The sequence below is a fragment of the Pieris rapae genome, chromosome 10 (genome assembly GCF_905147795.1).
Source record: "Pieris rapae chromosome 10, ilPieRapa1.1, whole genome shotgun sequence".
Lineage (NCBI taxonomy): Eukaryota > Metazoa > Arthropoda > Insecta > Lepidoptera > Pieridae > Pieris > Pieris rapae.
In genome coordinates this window covers 8,875,224-8,898,353 of record NC_059518.1, presented here as the reverse complement: position 1 = coordinate 8,898,353, position 23,130 = coordinate 8,875,224, and the positions used below count along the sequence as shown (strand labels likewise).

Sequence of the window (23,130 nt, the reverse complement as noted above, 5' to 3'; positions counted from 1 at the left end):
ATCATGGTATTATTTCCCAAGTTGAGATAAGACTTAACAGCTTAGATTGACAGTTAACAGATGACAATTGTATACCTAAGGAAACTAGAAAAAACATTTACTAAAAATTCTGCAAAATCTGTTCAGTATTCTTTCGGTCAGGTCTTTCCCATAATTATTAAAAAGTAGTTTTTTTTTCTGATTAAAACTTGAAACAATTGTGTTTGATATGAATTATTGGTAACTAAATAAAGAAGTCGTCAATTATCAATACTAAAACCATACTTTTTTAGAAATCAATAAAGCTAATGGGGTGTTTTCTTAATTTCGGTTCTGTTATCTCTTCAAATACGTTTAGCCGAGCGACAGAGACATTTGCTTTATTAATATAACAGTTAAAACTATGTGCATAGCAGCTGCAATTGATGTGAAATCGTTTTATGATTGGTAAGTCGACTTGTTTCATTAAACCTCGATAGAAATTTTCTATAACACGTTCTTCTTCCGACTTTTTTCAAACAGATCAATCAGTTTAAATTAACATTTTTAAGTTTGAGGCATAAATTGAAGAATATATCCTATTTTATATATTCAGCGCATATATTCATTTTGTAACAAATTTAAAATGCCCACTGGTTAATTTTTTATAAATATAGTTTGGAATTTCTACTGCAAATGGCCAGCAAGAGACAGTTTTAATATGTACTCTTCATTAATACACATGTTGCTTACTCTGATGGATCACTTTGTTGCCAGATTTGGTATTGCATGATAGCTTCATTGTGACTGTTAATTTAAAAAAAAATGATCAAAAAATATTCTTTGTAAATTATAATCCTGTAGTCATATTGCATAGTCCGTTTATTTAGCTCTTTTCCAAAAGTTATAATTTATCCTGTACTACATAATTAGTATTAACAATTTAACTAGATTTCCTGTTATGTTACAATATATATCTTTACTGTCTTAATATAATTTTTTTGCCGTACATAATAATAATTGTTTCTATTGCCACTAATAACATCTGAACATGGATCACATAAATTCACATAAGATCACTTAAAAACAAATCCAATCACAGCGTCTATGTTCAGACTTAAATTGTCTACAAAACTTTAAGATTACTGTTGTTTTTTTTAAGTCACCTTGTGACTTTAATATTCTGTTGTATTATTAATATTCTGTAACCATAAAACTTACATAATAATTAAGAAGTATAATTTGCGAATTTGATTATGGCTTTTAGAATAAGTTAAAGAAATGCATAAAAAGTCAAATAAAATAATAATTCGGTAAATGATATCATACAATATAAAAAACAATAATATTATGAATCCATTTAGTGATATACAATGTAATTTACTCAATTTTACATGAGTGACTGCCAATAGTATGCAATCTAAATGATCAAACATAGTTTTTATAGAGTTGGCATTTTTCAATAGGTTAAGTAATCCAAAATAAAAACATCATAAATATCAGCATATTGTTATATATAGCATACATTACTCATATTTAGTAATTAGAAACAGTTTTAACTAGTTCAATTTGATTTACATATTAATTTGTGTTTCTGAATGATTCTTCCAATTTAAATTTACTAAAATTCCAGTATGTATACAACGAAAATTTAACACTATTTTGTCCAAATAAAGTTCTTTCTAATTGTCCGGAATATCTGGGTACAATCTAACAATATGTATTGTCTTGTAGGGCAGGTAGTCTTACGGTAATTAAACCTCAAAGGCTGAAATGTCAAGGCTTGTGACATCGCACGAGGTGTTTTAAAAATTAAATTCCGTACTTGTTCATTGCACTTTTTATTTATTTATTTTTATATTACAATTAGCACTTGAAATCGCTGTTAAGATGTGAAAAAAATTCGTAATGAGGAATAATTTGATGTTTGTTAAAAAAGAATTTTTGATGATGTCTTTTTAAAATATGTTAGTATAGGTTTAACTGATCACTTTAAGATTTCCCAAGCTAGGTCAGAATGTGATTCGCAGTCTGTCTTTCGAAGCGAAACAATTACGTTAAGTCATAAATGTGAATAACTTTTACACACAGACTTGTTTATGAAAGAAAAGTTATTGATTTTCTTTTTAATAATTGATATAAAAACATATAATTATGTTCAGAAAATATCTCGGAAATGTAATGTACATAGTGCGACATCCTATGTGTTTATTGCACACTATATCACTATGTTGACTAAAGATAAATAATTATTATCAATGCTTAAGTACACAGGATTTAGAATTGAATTTCTTGACATTGAAAAGATTTTGCAAATTTAGTAGTAACTTGTAGATAAAATTATTAAGTTTTATTTTAAGTGACGATAAACTTACGACTATTAAAAGTAATTTAATTTTACATTCGACCTCTAATATTATTATATTCTGGACAATCGTGAGCGTTGAATTAAAAAAAATCCGCTTTATTGAATTTTAATTCATGTGACAAAAAAAATTATAATGATTACATCGAATAGCAGTTTCTTGTTAATTTAAGTAGGATTCTGGACTACGAAGCTTGTCCTATATTTAGTAAAGTCAGCTGAAGTTGGCGTAACCTTCGCTGCCAGTGTTGAAACGTTCCGTGTGAATCAGAATGTACCGGTGTTTCACTTGTTCGCCTGAAATAGTCAGTGTTGTGGAGCAATCAGACGCGTAACTACAAGACTGCGTCTTCGCACTTGGCACAAACTGCCAATATACATATTAAATATATGATACAGATAAGCGTACTTCAAGGCACTTTATATCCAGAAAAGTGAGAGGGGTTTGCGCCAGTCGCTTTGTTGATGCTCGTGAATGGGTACATTCAGTAGACCATATGTTCCGTGTGATGTGTATAGCTAAGTTGTCATAAGGGATTTAGAGATCAGTAAGTATTGCATTTTGTTTTTATGATGCTGTAACTTTCTGTACATATAAAACAATTTTTAGTTTTTCTCTCGTTTAAATAATGATTTATAATCTTTTTGTGTGTAGAATAATGCAATTTTGATAACATTCGTTTCAATACATTGATAAAGCTCATAAAAAATGCCATATAAATGTAATTATTCCGACAAAATTAAGCCTTCGTATCCTTGAAAGCGTATAAAGAATAGCAATAATTTAAACTTTTAGTCGACCCAGTCATAATGGAAGTCATTTTAAACAGGAAAAGTTGTATTGAGAGACGTATAATCCGATTTTAAGTTTATTATATGAGATCAACAACGTACTAACGTTAAATAAAATTATATATTTAAAACAATACAGCAAAATTCAAAGTAGAAGACTCGCTTACATTTTATTAAATATTTTATGAATTATACAGCAGATAATCAAGCACTCAGAACCAGACTTAGATATGCAATCTGATATTTGGCCTACAAATAGAGATATCGGTCGATATCTATTATAATTTAAATTACCACATTACAATCTAATGCTCACATGGAATAAAACCTGCTTTGAGGTTTGACTTATAATAATCCTATATAAGACTGATGTTAATTCATAAAATAACTGGAGTTTTCTTTGATAGTGTCATATGAAAAATCTGAGAGCGGCATCGCTGTTTACGCGCAATAGAATTCTCATACAAATATTTGACGCAGAAGACGATAGCCTTAAAACTGACAAGCGTTGCCGCTTCTAGAACGTAAAGACCAAAACATGTCAAGATTTATCTTTCCGTCCCGCGTCTTTGAAGACATAATGCTCAAAACGCTTGTGCTCAAATTGTATGAGAATACGGGTCATAATCCAACGTTTGCAGAGTTCAGTTAGAATTCCACTATTTACAATTTGCGATAAGGTTGTTTCAGTCATAATTGATACATAAAGTAATAATCGTATAACATAATTTGCTTAAGATTATGCTAACAAAAATTTATATGGCTATCTTGATTTTTATTATCCAGTTACACCGCTGCTTTGTACAGCATTTCTATATCGCCTTCAACTTTATCAGTCATGAATATTCCGTGCCTTCTGGCTGAATCTGTTTTAAACATACCGTCGGAACTTATAATTGCTCCTGATACTTGTCCCGTATTATATCCGCTACGATGTCTCGAGGTAGCATTGTCGCTCTCGCCGTCTTTGTTATTGACGTCCTTGCGGTTCTTCCTGGCCGCCGATTGAAGTAGACGTAAACATTGTAAACAAGTTGTCTTGTGTCAGCTGGCAGTTCCACTCTCGAATCTTCCGCGCTCTCCATTCCTCTACCATTGTACAATCTCCTCCAACTGAACATTGTCCAAGCAGTCATTGCTTTGTCGCCGTATTGCGCCGTTTTGATCACTGATATATAACCACGCGGCAAGAAATCAAATCTTCACTGAGTCTGGTGTTGTCTGTTAGACTGATCACTTGCGACTGGCTGTTCCATCCTTCTATGTATTGTAAGTCGAGTATTGAAAGTCTGTTAGTATCGTCTTCATTTCCGGTAACTTTGCGTGATCGCAATTAAAGTAGTGTCTTCAGTATGGGATTGGATTTTGGTATGCAGCATGACACTTAATTTTTATATCACATCAATTCTTATGGTCATCCAACCGTTACTAAAATTATTAACTGCAAATTTTTCTACTACCTTATTCAGATAATTGTTTTGTGTTTATATACATATTACGTTTCTATAATTTAAATGCTTTCCTTAGATACAAATAATGGTATATTAGTACCTAGTCATTTTATATAAATTACGTGTGTAGGTGTGCCTAAATTCCCATGACCTATCAAGAACTTCAATTCTAATAGTTGATAGTTATGCGGCCTTGTAACGAATTGCGTAACAGACATAATTGACGAAGCCCATCTTTCAGTATCAGAAAACTATTGAGTTTTTAAGAACCAAAGTTTATATGTATCTTATTATATAACGGTAGCTATGAGTAGTCAAAAAAGTAGACGGAAACTGCACTACAGATAATAATAGAGTGGATAATTTTATGGTTGCTTAAAGCGTAACAGTGTCACTGTCCTCGCTTTTGTTTATGGACGGTGATAACTGTTATTCGTACTGTTTGCGAAATATGCTCTGAAAAACTGCGAATATCCCGTCATACTTTATACAGATTCCAGAGGAAGGGCGTGTAAATGCACCTGCTGTTTTTTACTGTAAATGTGCCATATGTAAGCAGACATTTGTCTTATACTGAAGCCAACGCAACATGTCGATCTAATATATATTATTCCTTTTTTATTAGGCCGATATACTAATATATAAAGTGGAAACATTTGTGTTTATGTATGTATGTTTGTAATGAGAAGACAAGTCGTTTTTTAATTTATTTTATTATTATTAATTAAATGTGATGTAGAACATGGTGGTTCCAGCTCCGTACAAGCATTGTGTCAAACAAACTTGACGCTTGACGATTAAAAGAGTGGCGGAGAGTTTATTGCCAGTTCTCTTCCGTTCCACGCCCTTGATTTGGGAACTGGCAGTAAATGTAAAATTAGTAATTTGTAAAAAAGTAATATATTAATATATTGTAATTATCTTCAATGTATATTTCTTTTTTTCACGTTCATAAGTGAACATTGCGTAACCTATATGAATAAACGATTTTGACTGTGACTTTAAATGTTTTCACACAAATTTTACTGCAATGATTTCAAAAACTGTTTTACCTTTAGAAACCTGCATCTTCACTGACTGACTTTTACATATAAAAAAAGGGATCCTTAATAAAAATGCAATAATATAAACTAAGGTGTGATAAATGATCCATAAAAAATCAGTCATCGCTTGCGCTGTGGAAACTATTGAATAGATATAAAAAATATTGTACAATATTTATAGAACGTATGTTGACCTATCCCGAGTCGGAAATCAAAAATTCCTTTTAGTTTAGTAAGTTTTACATATAAATATCCTCCCTAATATAATATTTATCTTCCTTCTTAAAATAAATATTTATCTTGGGAGGAGTTGCATTTTGAATTTTTGTTTATATTTTTAACGATTTATAATAATCAAGCTAAAACTCCTGGACTGATAAAAAATCTTGAATTTTGTATTCTAGAAATCTAAATTTGAATTTACGAACGCTTTATACGTTGCATTTAATAAAACAAAATTCTTTATTGTTTGTAAGCATAATATCGTAACAATAGCCCTTCTCAGACTTGCGAAACTTGATCGTGTGAAAGTGAAACCATTTAAGGGTGTAAATGTATAATTTTATTTTTTCTGTATACTGTGTACTTTATAAAACAATTTTATACTTCCAAATTGTGTGTGTCTCATTATTGAGTTTGTCGCAATACCGTTTACTGGGCGTTAGTATCTTAACCCAGATTTCTATGATTTCATATCAACAGTTGAATTGATAAAACTCAACAGTCCATATAATAATTACGATGTGAATGAGGAGAGTGATAGTATCGGTTCTGATTTATTAATATTGATTAGCGTATAGCATATTATAGCTTGTAAAATTATTTGAAATTCGCGACGGTGTTAAATTAACTTGTAAATAATAAAATTTATCAATGACATTAAATTTTTCATTGTAATCTCAATATTTTACTTTAAAGAAATAGTGATTCTGAAAACAGAGTTTGTCACACACTCCCCTGAAATTTGTGAAAAAAGAGATTGTAACGTTAAAAAAATTCTTTACACCAATTAATCGACGAGACTAACGTGTTATCTCGCTACCCAAGTTACCTTACAAGTTTAGATACTAAAAGCCGTAGGAATTCTTTCTGATGACTCAAGAGTGTGACTCAACAAGGAATTGAAAGTATCAGTTCAACTGTTCACTGCATTTTGTATTGATCACTTCCTCATATTTTTAGACGAAAGAGGAACTTTGGATCATCGTAGGAGTTGGTTATTGTCATCAGTCGCAATGCCAAATGCCAATAAACGCGCTCCCGTGACACCTGCGTCCGTCCCGCTCGCACGCGCCGCCTGCGCCCGCGCCGGCTTAACAGCTGTTGCAATTCAAACGGATGTGAGAACTTTGCCATTTGGTACACTACAATCCCTGTGAACCTAATATTTAATTGGCTATACATATTCATTAAAGTATACCCAATGATTGAAGAAAACTTCAAGAGATTTCTAAGCTGTCTGAAATGGCTCACTAGTGATCGGCGCGCTAAGTTGGATACTGCATAATTTATAAACTTCATCGAATTCAAATTAAAGCTATCTTGTCTAATATGATGATCTCACCGGTCGTCAATCTTGACAATGCAAAGGAGTAAGGACCGGTCGGCGGGCTGAGGGGCGAGGCACGGGACGGAAGGGGCTTCACTCGCAGGGTTTGCGCGATCCACGCACGCCGCATGCCGCGAGTCGCGACCGACCACTCTGTTCGGCTCCACAGTAAATTTGTCCGCCTCACGCGCGGCGCGCGCGCTCCCTTCAACCGTATTTCTTAATATTTACTTATTTTATCTAGTCAAAATGTAGATCAGTGCTTTCCGTATACAAATAGTGCATTTTTAAAAAGTAAGAGTGTGTTAATTTTAAAAATCGTTACATTCTACGGTCCGAAGAACAATGCTGTGGGAAAAAATAACGTTCAGCTGGCATCGGCACTCGTTCCCAGCTACCTACCTACCCCCCTCGCCCCGCGGACCCGGTACCGGGTTCAATGCGCCTCTCTGCGTTTATTCATCGTTTGTGGGAAAAGTTGACCCCCATTTTTAAATTTTTATTGTTAACGAATTCACACGATTTCGAGTCGACTACCGCATCTTAAACCTGCATCCTTCCTTTGTTTTATAAAATAATTAAGACTAATGTGACAATAAACCTAGTAACTAGATAAAAGAAAAAATAAGATAAACTGTAAAAAATATATCCGTGAATAAACATCAAGGTTGCAACATTCGTGGAAGTGTAGTGTTTGTGTTGTGCTTTGCCATGTTTGTTGAGTTTAAACTTCTTCGAATTTATCTGTCTGTGCGACGAATGGGATCCAGTTGTCATTGGAGGACGTAGCCGCTTGAGCAACTAGTGTACTCCACTACACGTGCATATTGTGAAAGAACCGTTACTATGATAAATATATTAAAGATATATAAAGTGAACATTCGGGGGTGGGCGGCGAAGTTGTGAATATAGTGTTGTTTGAAAGTTATTACAATTTTTCAAAATGGGCAATCAGGGATCATCACCGCATGAACCACTGGATCATGTCCAGGCGCAAAATCCAGATTTGAAAATGGTACGTTTGATCGGTTTAAGTATATGATTTAATGTGATTACGATTTCTAATATTCGTCATATCGAATTAGTCATTTAATTTGTACTTAATCAATTGACCCAGTCCGTTTATCTCAGTTTATTGCTAATTTAAGCTTACCTCATAGTTCACTAAAGCAATGAATATGTATTCTAGTTTACTTTTAACAACGCAACGTATTTGCATAACAAATGACGAATTGGAGCAGAACTTTTTTGTTAGAACATCGCTGGTAAATTTTAGTTTAGGTTTAAAGATAAAATCAGCTTCCTAATGGTATATGTATGTAAGTAACTACTAGTCTGCATATCATAGTATTGGAAAAGGAATGAATGAATGTTATATAATATTAATAAATTCGAAACAAATGGGAATTATTTAAAATATCTCACTTAACCCTATTTAACGAAACAATGTTTTATACGAATTGACTTTTTATAAATAAACTAACGGCCTTACCCGTGTCGCAGGACACTCACTTTATTCATAAATAAAAACATATCTGTTTCTATCTGTCAAACTGTGTTTACGTTGCGATAAACAGAGACAAATGAGTTCTTTAGGTAAGACGCTGAAATAAAACAGATTTAAGTTATTTTGGAAATGTATCATTGTTTCTAAAACTAAAACGATTATGTAGCTCCAATGATGAACAGATATTTTGAAATATAAAGGTCGGACCCTTCCTACGCTTCCATTGGTAATGTTTATGGAGTTTAGGTTTATTTTTGTTATTAAGTAGTTTACGCACGATATTCTTTAGAAATAGGGCTTATAACATGAACACGTGTTTAATTGAGGTTTTTAAGTACATTATCGTGCGAATCTATTTGTTGCACTCATCAAAATGACCCCATGTTACTAACGAACGACAAGGACAGTTCTATTAACATGTGTTTATTAGACTGTTAAATACTTTAATCCTGTTATGTTTGTTCTAGAATTTGTGCTATGATAAACATTAAGTACCTTTTTATCTGTAAAAACCTTTAACGTTATTTACTTTTATTTATCTATATGTAAATTAAAATTAACTAAACGTACCATTGAAATTACGTTGAACTGGGTGCTAATAATTAAATTACACCCGGGATGCGAACCGATTAAAATCGGAAAAAAGATTGTGCAAATTACCCAGATATGAACGTTATAGGTTAACGAATATACATAATATATACAATTTGCTGTGTAAATTTCTGTTACCTACCGCAGCTAACGGGTAGGAAGCAAATGCTCAGTTAAGTGATACCTATACATTGCGAGAAGGCTCGCAAATGTGTTGCCGGCCTTTTAAATTGATACTCTCTTTTCTTAAAAACCGAGTCGGGTGTTTCGAAAATACTTTATTGGTTTTTTAACTATTTTTAACTCTAGATCTCTCTTTTTTATTGAACTCGGCAAACCGTTTCTTGCTAACAAAATTAGTAATAATAAAAATACATGATGATTTTGCATGACGAAATACGTCATGAATACTTCCAGGAATCGAACATCGACTTATTCACCGTTAAAGACATAAACTTATAACGTGACCTATCAGCTGTTCTTGTTTCTTTTAAAAATGTATGTTTAAATCCTCCAGAATTGTAACAATATTTTGTTTTTTTGTTTTAGACTTTTCTCACGTTTATACATCACTGTTTTCTTTCATTGTCTTTGCAGGTATACTTTGCTTAGAGATAAGGCCGCCCTTTACTACGTATTTTGTGTTAATTTATAAATTTATTTAAGGCATACGAATAAAATAAAATAAAAATAGCCTTTATTTGAGTATGCACTACACTAAACTACACTGTCAACGAGTCCATGTCATTATGTTATACACTAGGACTATCCAAATTCTTCTTCATTCTATTGTATCCTTAAATCTATATATATATAATGAAAATCTATATATATATAATGAAAATGGTCTTCGTTTGAGGCTCAATCACGCCTAAACCACTGATCGTATCGACATGAAACTACCACTATTTGATGCGAAATGTTACCTAGATAGTTTATTCATTTATTTTTCGAATTCTAACGTTCCTTCATTTTTTTATTGCTGTTTTACTTTTATGAACATTTATCCCGCTAATTGCAAGCGTTTTCTCTTGATTCTTTTGTTTCCATGGCAACGGAGTTTACTAAACGGATAATGTTCTTTTACATTCAGCTAAGAATCTACTTACAAAATTCCACGCATCCACCCACCAACTCCCACGCACCCCTGCATACCCACTCTCATTTTTTGATAAAAATAAAATGCGGTATCTATGATCGACTATCACTTGAGAACGGCTGGACCGATTGGGTTAATTTTTTTTATTGTCTTCAGAATTGTCAGGAGAATGTTTATATGTAAGAAAATTTTAAAAAAGTCTCCTAAAACGTTAAAAATTTCGATGATAATCGAAAGCATTAGTAAATACATATAACCCTGAATTTTCAACTCTTTACAATCAACCCCCTATTTTAATTTGATTTCTTTGATTCTTTATTTTTGATATTTAGATAACTAGCAAGAATTCTAATTTAAAATATATTCTCTACATTAATAAATATTAATTTATTACCCTACATTGATCATTCTTTTGAACAATTATTTTTATTGACCTAAAAAAATGTTTCTTACAAATAATATAAATGGCAAAACGTTTGCCGGGTCAGCTAGTATTACAATAAGTGAATTATCTATAGAACCTTCCTACAGTAGATGGATAGACTTAATGGTTTATTTGCATATAGTAGCCTATGTGTCACACATTCAGGAATTAACAATTGATTAGTATTCATAATGAAGCACTAACAATCGTTGCCTGCGTTTTTAAGTACGCGAATGGAATATTAATACTTCTATGAAAAAGGTTTTCGAAGTGATTAAATTTATTACTTGGCCGTTAAGTTAGTTTTTTACAATATTGTCTATGGAATTTTAAATATCTCAGTGATGATGGCAACTTAAACTTAAATTCTATTTTAATAGGATGCTTTCTCGGTTATTCGTTTATTTAAATGCCTTAGGAATTTTAGTTTGTATTGATTAGGATAATAACATCGTAGCATAAGGTTCAAACACTTAGAGCTGTCTGACTTTTATACAGTTTAAAAAATTATTTACAAAATTCACTCGATTTTGACGTACGGGACTGATATATAATACGGTCTCGATTTGAAATCTCAACCCTTAGGCTCCACACCTGGTGATGATTCAAGAGATCCCACTGGAACTTTGCTTAGTATAAATTAATGATTTGTAGTATTAGGGTACTTAATATCTCGACTTCCGGTAAAACCATTATTAATTAACAAGATTGTTATTTGTCACAAAAAAATCGTTTTTTTTTTAATTTGTTCTAAAAAAATTGATTTGACTAACCTATTTTTGCTATTTTATAGAAAATTTATAGATTTTTTTGTTTAAATTTAATAGGAATATGTATTTATATTGTAAAATCAATTTGGTTATACAGGGCGGCGTATAAATGTCGGCGTAAAATATTTATTTTTATATTAAAAAACATTTTTTTATTTAAAATATATCATAATTTGAAACAGCTGTAAGAAAAATATTCACGAATAGAATCTATGAGCGTCAACAACTTGTAACAAATCTAAATAAAGTTAAATTGTTATCTTATCGTGACACAGTTACCACTGCAGTACTATTCTTAAAAACACGAAAAATGTAATCTATCAATGCGACAGCGCGACGTGATTACAAGTGTAAATAAAACACACTCCCGTGTATGTTTCATGAAAAGAAATAATATCAAAATACAGGAAAGTACTTGTACGAGCCAAGGTTAGACATTTTTACTTAGTTGGGCTTTCTTAAGCGTGGCGATTACCTGAATCGTTGGGTCGGAGTCACGCCCCAAAGGTACGCAGGCACTCTTCAGAATTACATTACATGGTATTCATTTCAATTACCATTTATTTAGTTAGAATTCTTCTTTTGTTATACGTGATTGGTTAATATAAAGTAAAAAAAATATTCTTAATTTTTAAAGCATTTCGTTGACATGAAGGTGACATGAGGTGAATACACACTGTTCAAAAAGTCTTGATTACTCTTATACTAGCGGTATGGTTGCAAATTGATTGATATCCGTATCATAAATATTAAAAAAAATCGTGTTACAAATATGTAATCGCCGGTCAACGAATTCAATTTTATTTACGTAATTTCTTAACCCCTATTCCATTGTTAAAAAACAATATAGACCATTAACTAAGAGTTTACACAAAATCAAATCAAAATTCGTTAATTCAGTTTAGATGCGTCTTAGGGCATGCTTATGAATGTCAAAAACGTTTACAAAATTCGCGAAAGAGCAAGACTACGCCATCCGTTCGCAAACCACCAGGAGGTCTTTTCTGAGAAGAACGGGCAAGAAACTTGGCAAGTTCTCTCCCTCAACATTACAATTATTCAAAGGAAAATGTCATTAAAGAAGATTATATCATTTAATAAACATTACTGCACTGTGATATGTAAAATTCAACATTTATTAATTCTCTACAGTGTCCAAGGTTAACCAGCTTCGTTAAAGAATATAAATAACATAGACGCCTTGAATGTTTAAGAAAAATTAATATATGAAATATGTAATGCTGATTTTTAGATTTGATAAAAAATTAAGTTTAAAAATGTTTGATGTTTTTGATGTTAGTTTTGTACCTGTAGTAGGTAAAGCGATTTAGAATATTTTATTTATACTGCAGAAAATACTTCCCTTCTCATTTAAGAAGCGATTTTTAGTTTTAATATACAGAAAATGTATGATTCATCTCAGCATACCTGACTCTTTAAGTCAAAATATCTACGCTTTATAAATGTTCTTATTGTGTATTTTTATGTCTTTATTGTGTCCTAAACATTGTAAAATATAGTTAACAAAAGTAATAGCAGAATACAAAAATGAAATGAAACTATGTTCACGAACAAAAATACTTATAATAAATGCATTGATACATTCAGTGAATTAAAGAGATTGGGCTCTCCCAAGGTACACGGAAATGTTAGAAAATAAAGAATATAAATTTGATAGTTGCACCACAGCTCTATATAGCTGTCACATACATATTTATATTACCAATCAAGTTATGTATATTATACTGTTATGAGAATTTCTTAAGGCAATTTTTGCCGCGCACCACCTCTATCGTTAGCTGGCTACTGAAGTCTGTCCGAACCGATTCGACTTAGGGCCCTTTAAGAAAAGAGCGTACCAAAACTTAAAAGGCCAGCAACGCACAACGCAAACCTTTTACTTCCTGTTACATAATAAAAGAATATATATATTTACCACCGGGTGTATCAAATGCCGGAGTACAACACGCCATTATTATTTTTTCATTACAAACTTGAATTGAGATAGTTGGTGATGAGTTTTAAATCCATCTACTATTGTCGGTTGCAAGATCGGAGTATAAGATTTGTTAGAGCGTAAGTTCCAGGTCTAAATAAAAATTAACGGTGGACATTTTTGTTAATTACAAATGTGTAGTATGAGTAGGATATATGTTGTATGGATACGAGAACGGTTAAGTCGTTGTGCTATAACTTTCACATTCACATGAGTTTCACTATGAAAGCTTTATTTGGTGATCACACCTACGGTACACCATTATGTTTGCTCATCTCAGTGAACGAAAGTTGAAAGTTCGTGTTTTATTACTTAAATTTTTGTGCGTGCTGAGATAGACATTGCAGGTTTATATTGATTAAACTAGTTTTTGTTAACAATACTTTTACTAATCAAGCTCCATAGCGTAAAAAGTAAAGAATATATTGTGGACGTGGAGTAATATAAAAAAGGTAATTTAATTTATAAAAAACCTTTAACGCTTACAAATATCAGTTTACTTGCCTAGGCGGTACATTTTGCTAAGTCAGGCTCAATGTACGAATCCCGCGAATTGTTATTCGTACGTTTTATGAAACGGAATAATATAAAATTACAGAGAAGTATGATACTTGTACGAGCCAAGGCTTTTTGCTTAGTTAAGCTTTCTTAGATTTAAAAGCGTGTCGATTACTTTAATCGTCCGAGTCTCGCCAACAATATAATAGGCACTCGATTTAGCATTTCATAACATTTATTGTTTTGTTACGTATGTACGTGTATATAAAGTGAAAATAATATCCTCTGTAAAAGCATCCCGTTGATTCAGAAACCTTACATGCACTGATTAGACTTAGATAAAATAACGTCGATGTTTGTATTAAAGGACTTAGTTCTGTATCAGTTACATGATTATTTGTCAATCTAATAGGGAAAAATGTGAGTCTGGCAAGCCGGCTTCCTCGCGATGTTTTCCTTCGCCGTTCGAGCGGATGTTATATGCGCACATAGAAAAAAGTCCATAGTGTACAGCTGGTAATAATGGTGGTCTTTGGCAAAAGGACCAGAGCTGTGGAACATTCTGCTCCTCAGAATAATGAGCCAGAGTTAATTACAGCCACCGCACACACGCATAACGACACAACATTTGAAACGAACCGAATGGGAAAAGGGGATTTTTACATTGTTTTTGATATCTCTCATTTCTTTTTTGATTATCGTAAATTGGTTTGGTTATCTGTGTGTGTTTTGTTGATGATGAATGTAATATCTGTCTGTCTGTAATCAAACCTACGATCTCAGGAATGAGTCGCATGCTGCAGCCACTAGGCTACAATTCTTTGTATAGTTTAGTTTCTCTGTTTAAACAATGATCTGTGCTTTACAGAAGTCTTCAGTGCGCGGCTCTGTGCGGCGGGCACGCGCAACTGGCGCGTTGTCCCCGCCGCGCGCAGGCATGGAGCGTCTGCGCCGGTCGTTCCGGGAATCATTCCGCCGGCGTAAAGGCAGCCCGCCGGAATCGGCGAGGCCGCACCAATGGCACGCGGATGAGGCAGCCGTCCGAGCCGGTACCTGCACCTTCCCGGTGAAGTACCTCGGCTGTGTTGAGGTGTTCGAGTCACGGGGTATGCAGGTCTGCGAAGAGGCGCTGAAGGTGCTTCGGGTGAGTTGCGAGTTTCTTATTGTATTACTGTATGTTATTAGTACTGTTGTGATTGTCAAAGGATGACAACGATACTGGAAGATTCGGTTAAGAAATCTTTATATAATTTGAAATGTAAATTAAGTTTTCATACATTAAATATAATAATTAATTTTGTTTCAATTTATTCTGTCCTATAATTACATATTATATATGATTTTTTTTATTTCAATTATTGAACGATGCTGTAAGACATGCTTGTTGAAATATGTATTGGTATCACACAATTCTCTTTCGATCTGAGGCAAAATTCATTAAAGATAAAATAATTCCCAGGTAATGGTAACCTTGTTAACAATAGAAAACAAATTTATCTTTTCGTAATACTAAATCAAAATTACTTCGAATAGCCGTGAACAGTTTCCTCAACGCTTTTAATTAATACAATTATTGAGTATCCTTATAGAAATTTTTTCTGTTTATTTTTCAACGTAATATTCTAAAAATAACTTAATTAAGATAATTTAAGTCTTTTCGATTACAACAGTATGAACGGAACCCATCCAGAGATTTGGTTGTGCTAGTTATGAGAATTTCATTTAAGATTAAAAAGCTCCAAAAAAGCGTATATAAGCCCCTATAGGGTACATAATCTCCAAATTCTTCCTTTTGATAAATGTATTTTTTTATGTTAATCTTATATTTACTGTAAGTTTGATAGAATATTTGCTTGTAACTTAAAATGTTTAAGATAAGAAGATATGTAATGTGGCGGGCAAAGATTATTTCTTAATTTTACACGTCTTTTAATTCAATAATCAAATTAAAACATTTGCAATCTATAATTTTCTATCACAATATACAAATTCTTGCTTTCAAATGTAACAATATTCCATATTTCTTACTCCCCAACAGTTTTAAGAATATATTTTAAAATAACATCAATTTATAATAATCGTATACAGGAGAACTGGTTCTAATGGTAGAATATATATATTTTTGATATAAATGTTAATATGTATTGTAAATAAATTGTATTTCTTAAGAACACTTGCAATTTTTCAGAATTCACGTCGTCGTCCCGTAAGAGCGGTGCTGCATGTCAGTGGAGATGGCCTCAGGGTAGTGGAAGAAGAGACGAAGGGACTCATAGTAGACCAGACTATTGAGAAGGTGTCCTTTTGTGCCCCAGATAGGAATCACGAACGGGGATTCAGGTAGATGACGTTTCTATTGTATTGATGTTTCTTTTGTTCACTTATTGATTTTTATTTTACGACATTGAAAGCGATAAAAATACAAATTATTTTATATTAAATGTTACAATACATCGTTTGAAGATTTATCATATTATTTAGGAAGATTACGAAAATTTGTTTTTCGTTTGAAATAATCAAAAAATTAGTAAGATTACAGCACATCATTCTTTAGAATTTTATTGAAACTTAATAATACAAATCAAAATACGTTTATTCAAAGTAAGTTAAGTAGTTTAGTCAAAAACGTTTGCAAAATTCGTGAACGAACAATCGTGCCAATTAATCGTGAAAATTATTCAATTAAAACCTGAATTAATTAGTATTTTTGTTTCTTAATCTATATTCATAATCAATAAATCAACTTGAAACATATAAGTGACATAGCACACAGCACGATATTATAAATACCACAAGATCTTCAATCTAAATATGAATATCTGTTTGGCATGATTGAGATCGATCCCGTCGATTCCATTCAATTAAACATTAGACCTGACGTAGACATCGACCTTGTCTCTTGTGACTTGCGCTCTCTAACAAATATCGAACAGTTATATAATCCAAAAAGCGATAAAATAGTAATATCATAGGAATCTCGTTTATGTCAGCATTAAATGTAATTCGAGACCCGCCTTTATGTCTTGGATTACGTCTTAAACCGAAGCCTTAGTAAACGTATTGGATTTGACACGCTAAGTCCCGACTCTGAGTGCCCTAATACTCGTTAGTATGCATTTAATCGTGCTTAGTTGAATAGTATTAAATAACAAATAAGCTAAGCTAATTTAGCTCACAGCCGTGTTTTGCATATTATAATGCTTGGTGCAATTTTGTAATCAACAATTGCTTGGAATAATAGTATATTACAAAGTCCACTTTTCTTCGTCAATTTTAGATTGAGCATTAACCGAATTACTCATCGCAGATTAGATTTTATCTAAGTGCTTGAATTAAAAACAATAAATATATTTTCACTACACATTTTTTATTTACAACAAACTTCCAAGTGAAATTAGAGAATTATCACTAAATAAATTCAAAGCCCTCGTTAAAAGTAAATTAATCAATAAAGCTTTTTATAGATGTGACGAATACTTAAATGATCCTTATCCTTGGGATTGAATTAAAAACTTGGCGATTGAAAATAGTGGCGGTAAGTTTCTTGCCAGTTCTTCTTGCCCGCTCTACGGCCTTGACTTGCGAACTGGTATGAACTGGTATATAGTAAATGTAAATTTACAATTAATTTTAAAAAATGACGTTCATAAATGTACTTGTTTAACTATATGAATAAAGATATTTTGAGTTTCAGTTTGACTAAGTTTTCAATGGTTGACTTGTTAAAAACACAATATAAATTTCTTGATAGGAAAAAAAATAGAGTCACCTCTAACTTTTGCCTAATTTCGTTCTTATTCAATCATGGCGAGTATTATGCAGCCAAAATATAATTGAATTACAACACATAGTTTCGTTGAGAACTCTTACTAGCGATTTCATTAAATATTTTATATTTAACCACATAATGTAATTATGTGGTTCTATAAAGTATAGAATATGATTTATTTTGGTATTTGTTTGACAACGGCAGATATAACAGAATTTTATTAGTATCAAATATATACAATATTCGTAACCTAGATAGATAGTATAATAATAACTAATATTAATTATTTATAATCAAAAATTAATAAATCGAAGATATAAACAACTTGAAAAACTTTGGTCCCTGCGATAGAGTACTTTTAACGCTGGCATCATTCCTTCCATATTTATTCGTGGAGCGAAAGATAAAGATTCAATTCATTATAACTAGCAACTGCGCTGCAAGATTTTATGAGGAAAATTTTACAAAACAAAACAACTTACCGCATTCCTGTTACAGTGTTGTCAATTCTGTATCTATAATTTCAGTTATATCTGCCGGGATGGAACGACGCGTCGCTGGATGTGTCACGGGTTCCTGGCGTCGCGTGACAGCGGCGAGAGACTTTCGCACGCAGTGGGTTGCGCCTTCGCAGCGTGCCTGGAGCGCAAGCAACGCCGGGATAAGGAGTGCGCCGTGTCTATGAGCATAGATGCCGCTTCACATGCCTTTACGCGGCAAGGATCCTTCCGGAAGTCGGGTATGTATTTGTCATTTAGGTTAGTCGAACAAGGACGTGGTTTAGGACCCTGTTTTATACGCCGTGTTCTTAATGTTTGAATCATTGCTGGTTCGCTTGAAAAGTCATTTTGTGTCAATTGCTAGGGATTTTTTTCATACTAGCAACCCGCCCCGGCTTCGCACGGGTGCAATGCTGATACTAAATACACTACAGAAAATCTGTGAACGTTGTATATAAAAATATGGGTTATCCATAAGAGATAGACATATACCATCACGGATTTTTCAGTAGACCTTTTCAATGTGTACAATACTTAGTACATTATTTTGATAAAACTCGTAGGGTTCAGCTTGCGTTTGCAATGTAAGCGGAAAAAAATTAATTATTTACGACATCACCTTAGAAACCTCAAAAATAACAGTACTTCTCCACTATTTAATGGATGTTATTATACTTATAAACCTTCCTCTTGAATCACTCTACAACTAACAATCTATTAAAAAAACCGTATCAAAATCTGTTGCGTAGTTTCAAAGATTTAAGCATACAAAGGGACGTAGGGACAGAGAAAGCGACTTTGTTTTATAATATGTAGTGATATGACACAATAATTTTTTTATATATTTTTAAATTGCACATTTGTAATTTTTAATCTAGTTTTTTTCTTCCTTTTAATGTTTAAGTTATTTTCTCTTTATCAGTTTAATGTTTCTCTCTAAATGTTGATGCACATGCATGCATCTTGTTTTGTATGTGTGTATGGTATGTGTTTGTATATGTTTTGCTAGTGTGCCTTTTAAATAAATCTATAAATAAACGAATATATTTTAGTTTCAATGTGTTTTAAAATATTTTCTAGTGATCGGTCGTCGCGTATCAGAGGCAGACGCCGGTCCGCCGATGACTCCGGCTCCCCTGGCCACGCCCCCCACTCCAAAGACACCGAGCCCTGCCCCAGTGCCAATAGCCCCCGTCGTGCCCCAGGGCCAACGCCCCGCGCCCCACAACCCCTTCGCAGTGGAGCGCCCCCACGCTGCCCCACATCTGCTGGAGAGACAGGGCTCATTCCGCGGCTTCGCTCATCTCAATAACAAGTATGTATGGTTAGTTGTGGAATGCTATGGTATAAAGGCTGACTATATTTTATATTATTTGCAGAATAATGTGTGTGCTAGGTTTTTTGTGTATGTGTTGCTTTTTAGAAATTGAGACGGAACTCTTAAATTAAATATGTATTTGGAAATGTGTACTTTCCTGAAACAAATTAATATTCTTAAATGTAAAAAGCCGTAGACAAATACTCAAAGTATTTTTTTGTACGGTTCCTGTGTCAACGGTGGGCTTTAAATTTAAATTATTTTAATTGTATTTGTAACATTTATGTTTACCTAAATTGTGATACAGTTTAAATAAAAGAGTTTGTAACGTATACAGATTTAGTACAAAGTATGATGTGGTCAAATGAGTCTGTCATACTGGAATTTTTCACTAAAATTTCCGCTCTTTAAATAAAAGTACAGTAGTTTACTCTACAATTAATTAATAACTTTGTTTTTAATAATACTGTTGATGTTGTAGTTTAAACGTGCTCTAACTTAGTCATGAATTCGAAAATTTAATTAATTAAAAACAAAGAATTTTTGTTCGAATATATTTCTATAAAGAATAGAAAATCCAAGAAAAATGCAGTTTGAGGCCATGATCCATATGGGGCTGTACCGCTGGTGATTTTTTTACCTCTATAGAAAAATTTATCAAAAATATTTTCTTTCAGTTCTCCATTCAAGCGCCAGATGTCGCTACGAATCAGTGAGCTACCGTCAACAGTTGAGCGACAACGATTGGGGCTCGGTTCGCCCGCCACCCCGCCTTTGCCCGCCCCGCCCATTCCCGCTTTGCCCACGTTGCCCGCCTTGCCTGCGCTGCCCGCACCTAATGATATTGAAGCTATAGAGGTTTGTAAACTATATTTGAATTTATGATTACTTACCCTACAGACGTCCAGTTCATATGTGTTAGTAAATCTAACAGTAAATTTCATCAAAATCGGTTCAGCCATTTAGATTTTAGAGTGTTTATACTAATACATGTGTTATGCGAAGATACGTTATTTATTTATTTAATTATATTCAAATAAACGGTTTTTAAATTAATTGTTTGAGAGATGTGAATTGATATGATAGGACTTAAATTTTAAAATAACTATGTTTTATTTTATTTATTTATTTACAATTTACCTTGTACAAAAACATACATATATAAAGCAGGTTACATAAGTTATTAAGTAACGGTCCGCGTTTTCGCTAACAAGCGATTTCTTCCAGGCAATCCCAGTATGTCAAAGTAATTTATTAATTTCTTCTGTTTTAATTACAAGGATTTAGCTAAATGTATTTTGTAGTTTGAGCTCCGAGGTTCATAAATTTGTTTTTCCTCAAATTCTCATTTATGATGAGCCAATAATTATGGCATGAATAACATGTTATTTATTTCAATTATCTCTTCCAGGACGCGGTCGAATCTGACCCAGTGGCTGAAATGTGTCAGCAGCTGTCTCTTGGGCTCCGGGCCCTCACGGAGGAGCCGGTACCCGCAGCGGTGGGTGCTCTGCCCCATCCCGAGGCGTGGCTGGGGCGTGTCGCCCGGGCTCCGCCCTTGTCTGCCGGCGGACGAGCCGCTTCCTTCGCGGGACATGCCACAACCAACCCTTTCCTTACTCCAGCACCACTCTAATTGGTGACGCTTAATTGCCACGAACACCTCTTCTATAAAAGCCATAGACAAAAGTTTATGGTAAGCGAGAGTATATGAGGATGATATACATGAGGATGACATGATAACACACACATAGATAAATATATATTGCTATCACGAATGTTGAATTTATAAGCTGTTGCATTAAATGTTAACGGCATCCCGTTTGACATTTAAAAATGTATTATGTCACGATACAATAGTCTATGGTCATGTACAAAATCTAAAACATTGACATATGAGAAGAACTTAACTGCGCTAACTTAATATTGCGCTTAATTTGTTTTCTTTAATGAATATAACGTATTTAAAATATATCTTGATTTAATTAGATATCAATGAGAATTTACTTTCACCACGTGACATGCGCGTGCGCCGACTTTTAAATTTGATTTTGTTGAGCGCAATTTTACACTAGCTTTACGAAACAATCGCACGATCACATTTATAATATTATGGGATAGTCCTAATTACGGCGGGACGAGTACCTCTATCGCAATTTAATATAAAAATAATAATCTATGATCATTAATTTTGCACTCGGTGAAATCTGTCCAATTTTAAATTGACTGCCACAAAATCAATTTTCTGTAGTTTTATTAAAATAAGTGGTTATTTTTTCGTGGATCGTACTTATTTCAGTTCGTCTAGGCGAAGATTTCGTACAAAATCAATTACTTAAGATGTACTTAAACGCCGAATATGTTCCTAGCCTACGAATGTTTACGTCCGCGTCGCAGCGTATACTCTTTTATATTCTCTTTTTACATAATCGATTGTTTGCTACGATTTATTTCAGTACTTACTTTTTGACATGATTTATAACATTTTAAAATGTGATGCGTCTACGCACATTTGACGTGATATCCTCTAGAATACTTAGGCTACGGGCTGAACTTGAGAATTAAATAATTATGGATTTAGTACTTAACGCATCGTTGAAGAGCACTCTGCTTGCATGTGCACTTAGATAGAGCACTGCGAGGGCAGTATTGGTCCTTCGATCCGGAACAAATAAAATGCAGTATTCGTGTTTGCTTGTTATACGTACTTGGATATATTTTTTTCTGTTTGTATATAATTGTACATTTGTAGAATTGTGTGAATCTTTGTTATTTTTTTTTATTTCTGACATGAGACGATCAAACTGTAAATGATAACTCGGTGTGATTTTTAATGTTGTTTTGTTTTTTGTTAATTAACTGTAAATTCGGTTAACGATTAGTAATTGTTATTTGCGTAAGTTTTTACATGGCAATGTCGCGATTTTAATGACGGAGCACAACAAACACTGCACAAGGATTTTTGAGTTTTTACATTCCGACAGTTGGACCGACTTTTATTCTCACGCCAGCACTGCTTTTGTACGTATTATGTAGGGAATAGCAAATATACGAAAATTTTATCGCACATTGATGTATTGCACTCGGTGTCTATAACATTATTTATTGTGCAGTCATGTTATTAGTACAAATGACTTTAGTAGATGAACGCTTGATGCGTTTTAACCCATAAAATAGTTCAAAATTTTACAAATAATTGTGATATTAAGGATTTGTAAAATTCTGCATGTGTACAGAAGCCGTCTTTAGATGTTTGAGCATAAATATATGTTTTCAAATATTTGTTAAAGGCGTCATTAAGTGTCATAATATCTAATCTTGATCTGTCAAAACTGTCAAACGCCATAGAGAACATATTGAACAGATTAGATTTGAGTTTAATTACGTAAATTTTATTCGATTTTTAAATTAATGAATTAAAGTGATATAAAACCTATTTGTCCAGAAGATGAACGATAAATATCTAAAGGTATATGAAAAAATGTTTATGTAAATGTATA

At 33.0% G+C, this 23,130-nt stretch overlaps 1 protein-coding gene across 4 annotated transcripts; it reads left to right on the top strand.

The window, feature by feature from the left end:
• The first annotated feature begins 87 nt into the window (after window positions 1-87).
• On the top strand, window positions 88-23,130 carry LOC110994026 (protein numb). 4 transcript variants are annotated; one of them, XM_022260497.2, is made up of 7 exons: window positions 88-426; window positions 14,912-15,187; window positions 16,232-16,383; window positions 18,340-18,551; window positions 19,393-19,636; window positions 20,308-20,488; window positions 21,042-23,130. In XM_022260497.2, the coding sequence occupies exons 2-7, from the start codon at window positions 14,981-14,983 to the stop codon at window positions 21,264-21,266; spliced, it is 1,221 nt and encodes a 406-aa protein (XP_022116189.2). In that variant the 5' UTR covers window positions 88-426; window positions 14,912-14,980; the 3' UTR covers window positions 21,267-23,130. The 4 variants fall into 4 exon arrangements, with proteins under 4 accessions (XP_022116189.2, XP_022116188.2, XP_022116186.2 ...); XM_022260496.2 differs by lacking the exon at window positions 88-426 and adding an exon at window positions 2,499-2,871; XM_022260494.2 differs by lacking the exon at window positions 88-426 and adding an exon at window positions 7,238-8,173.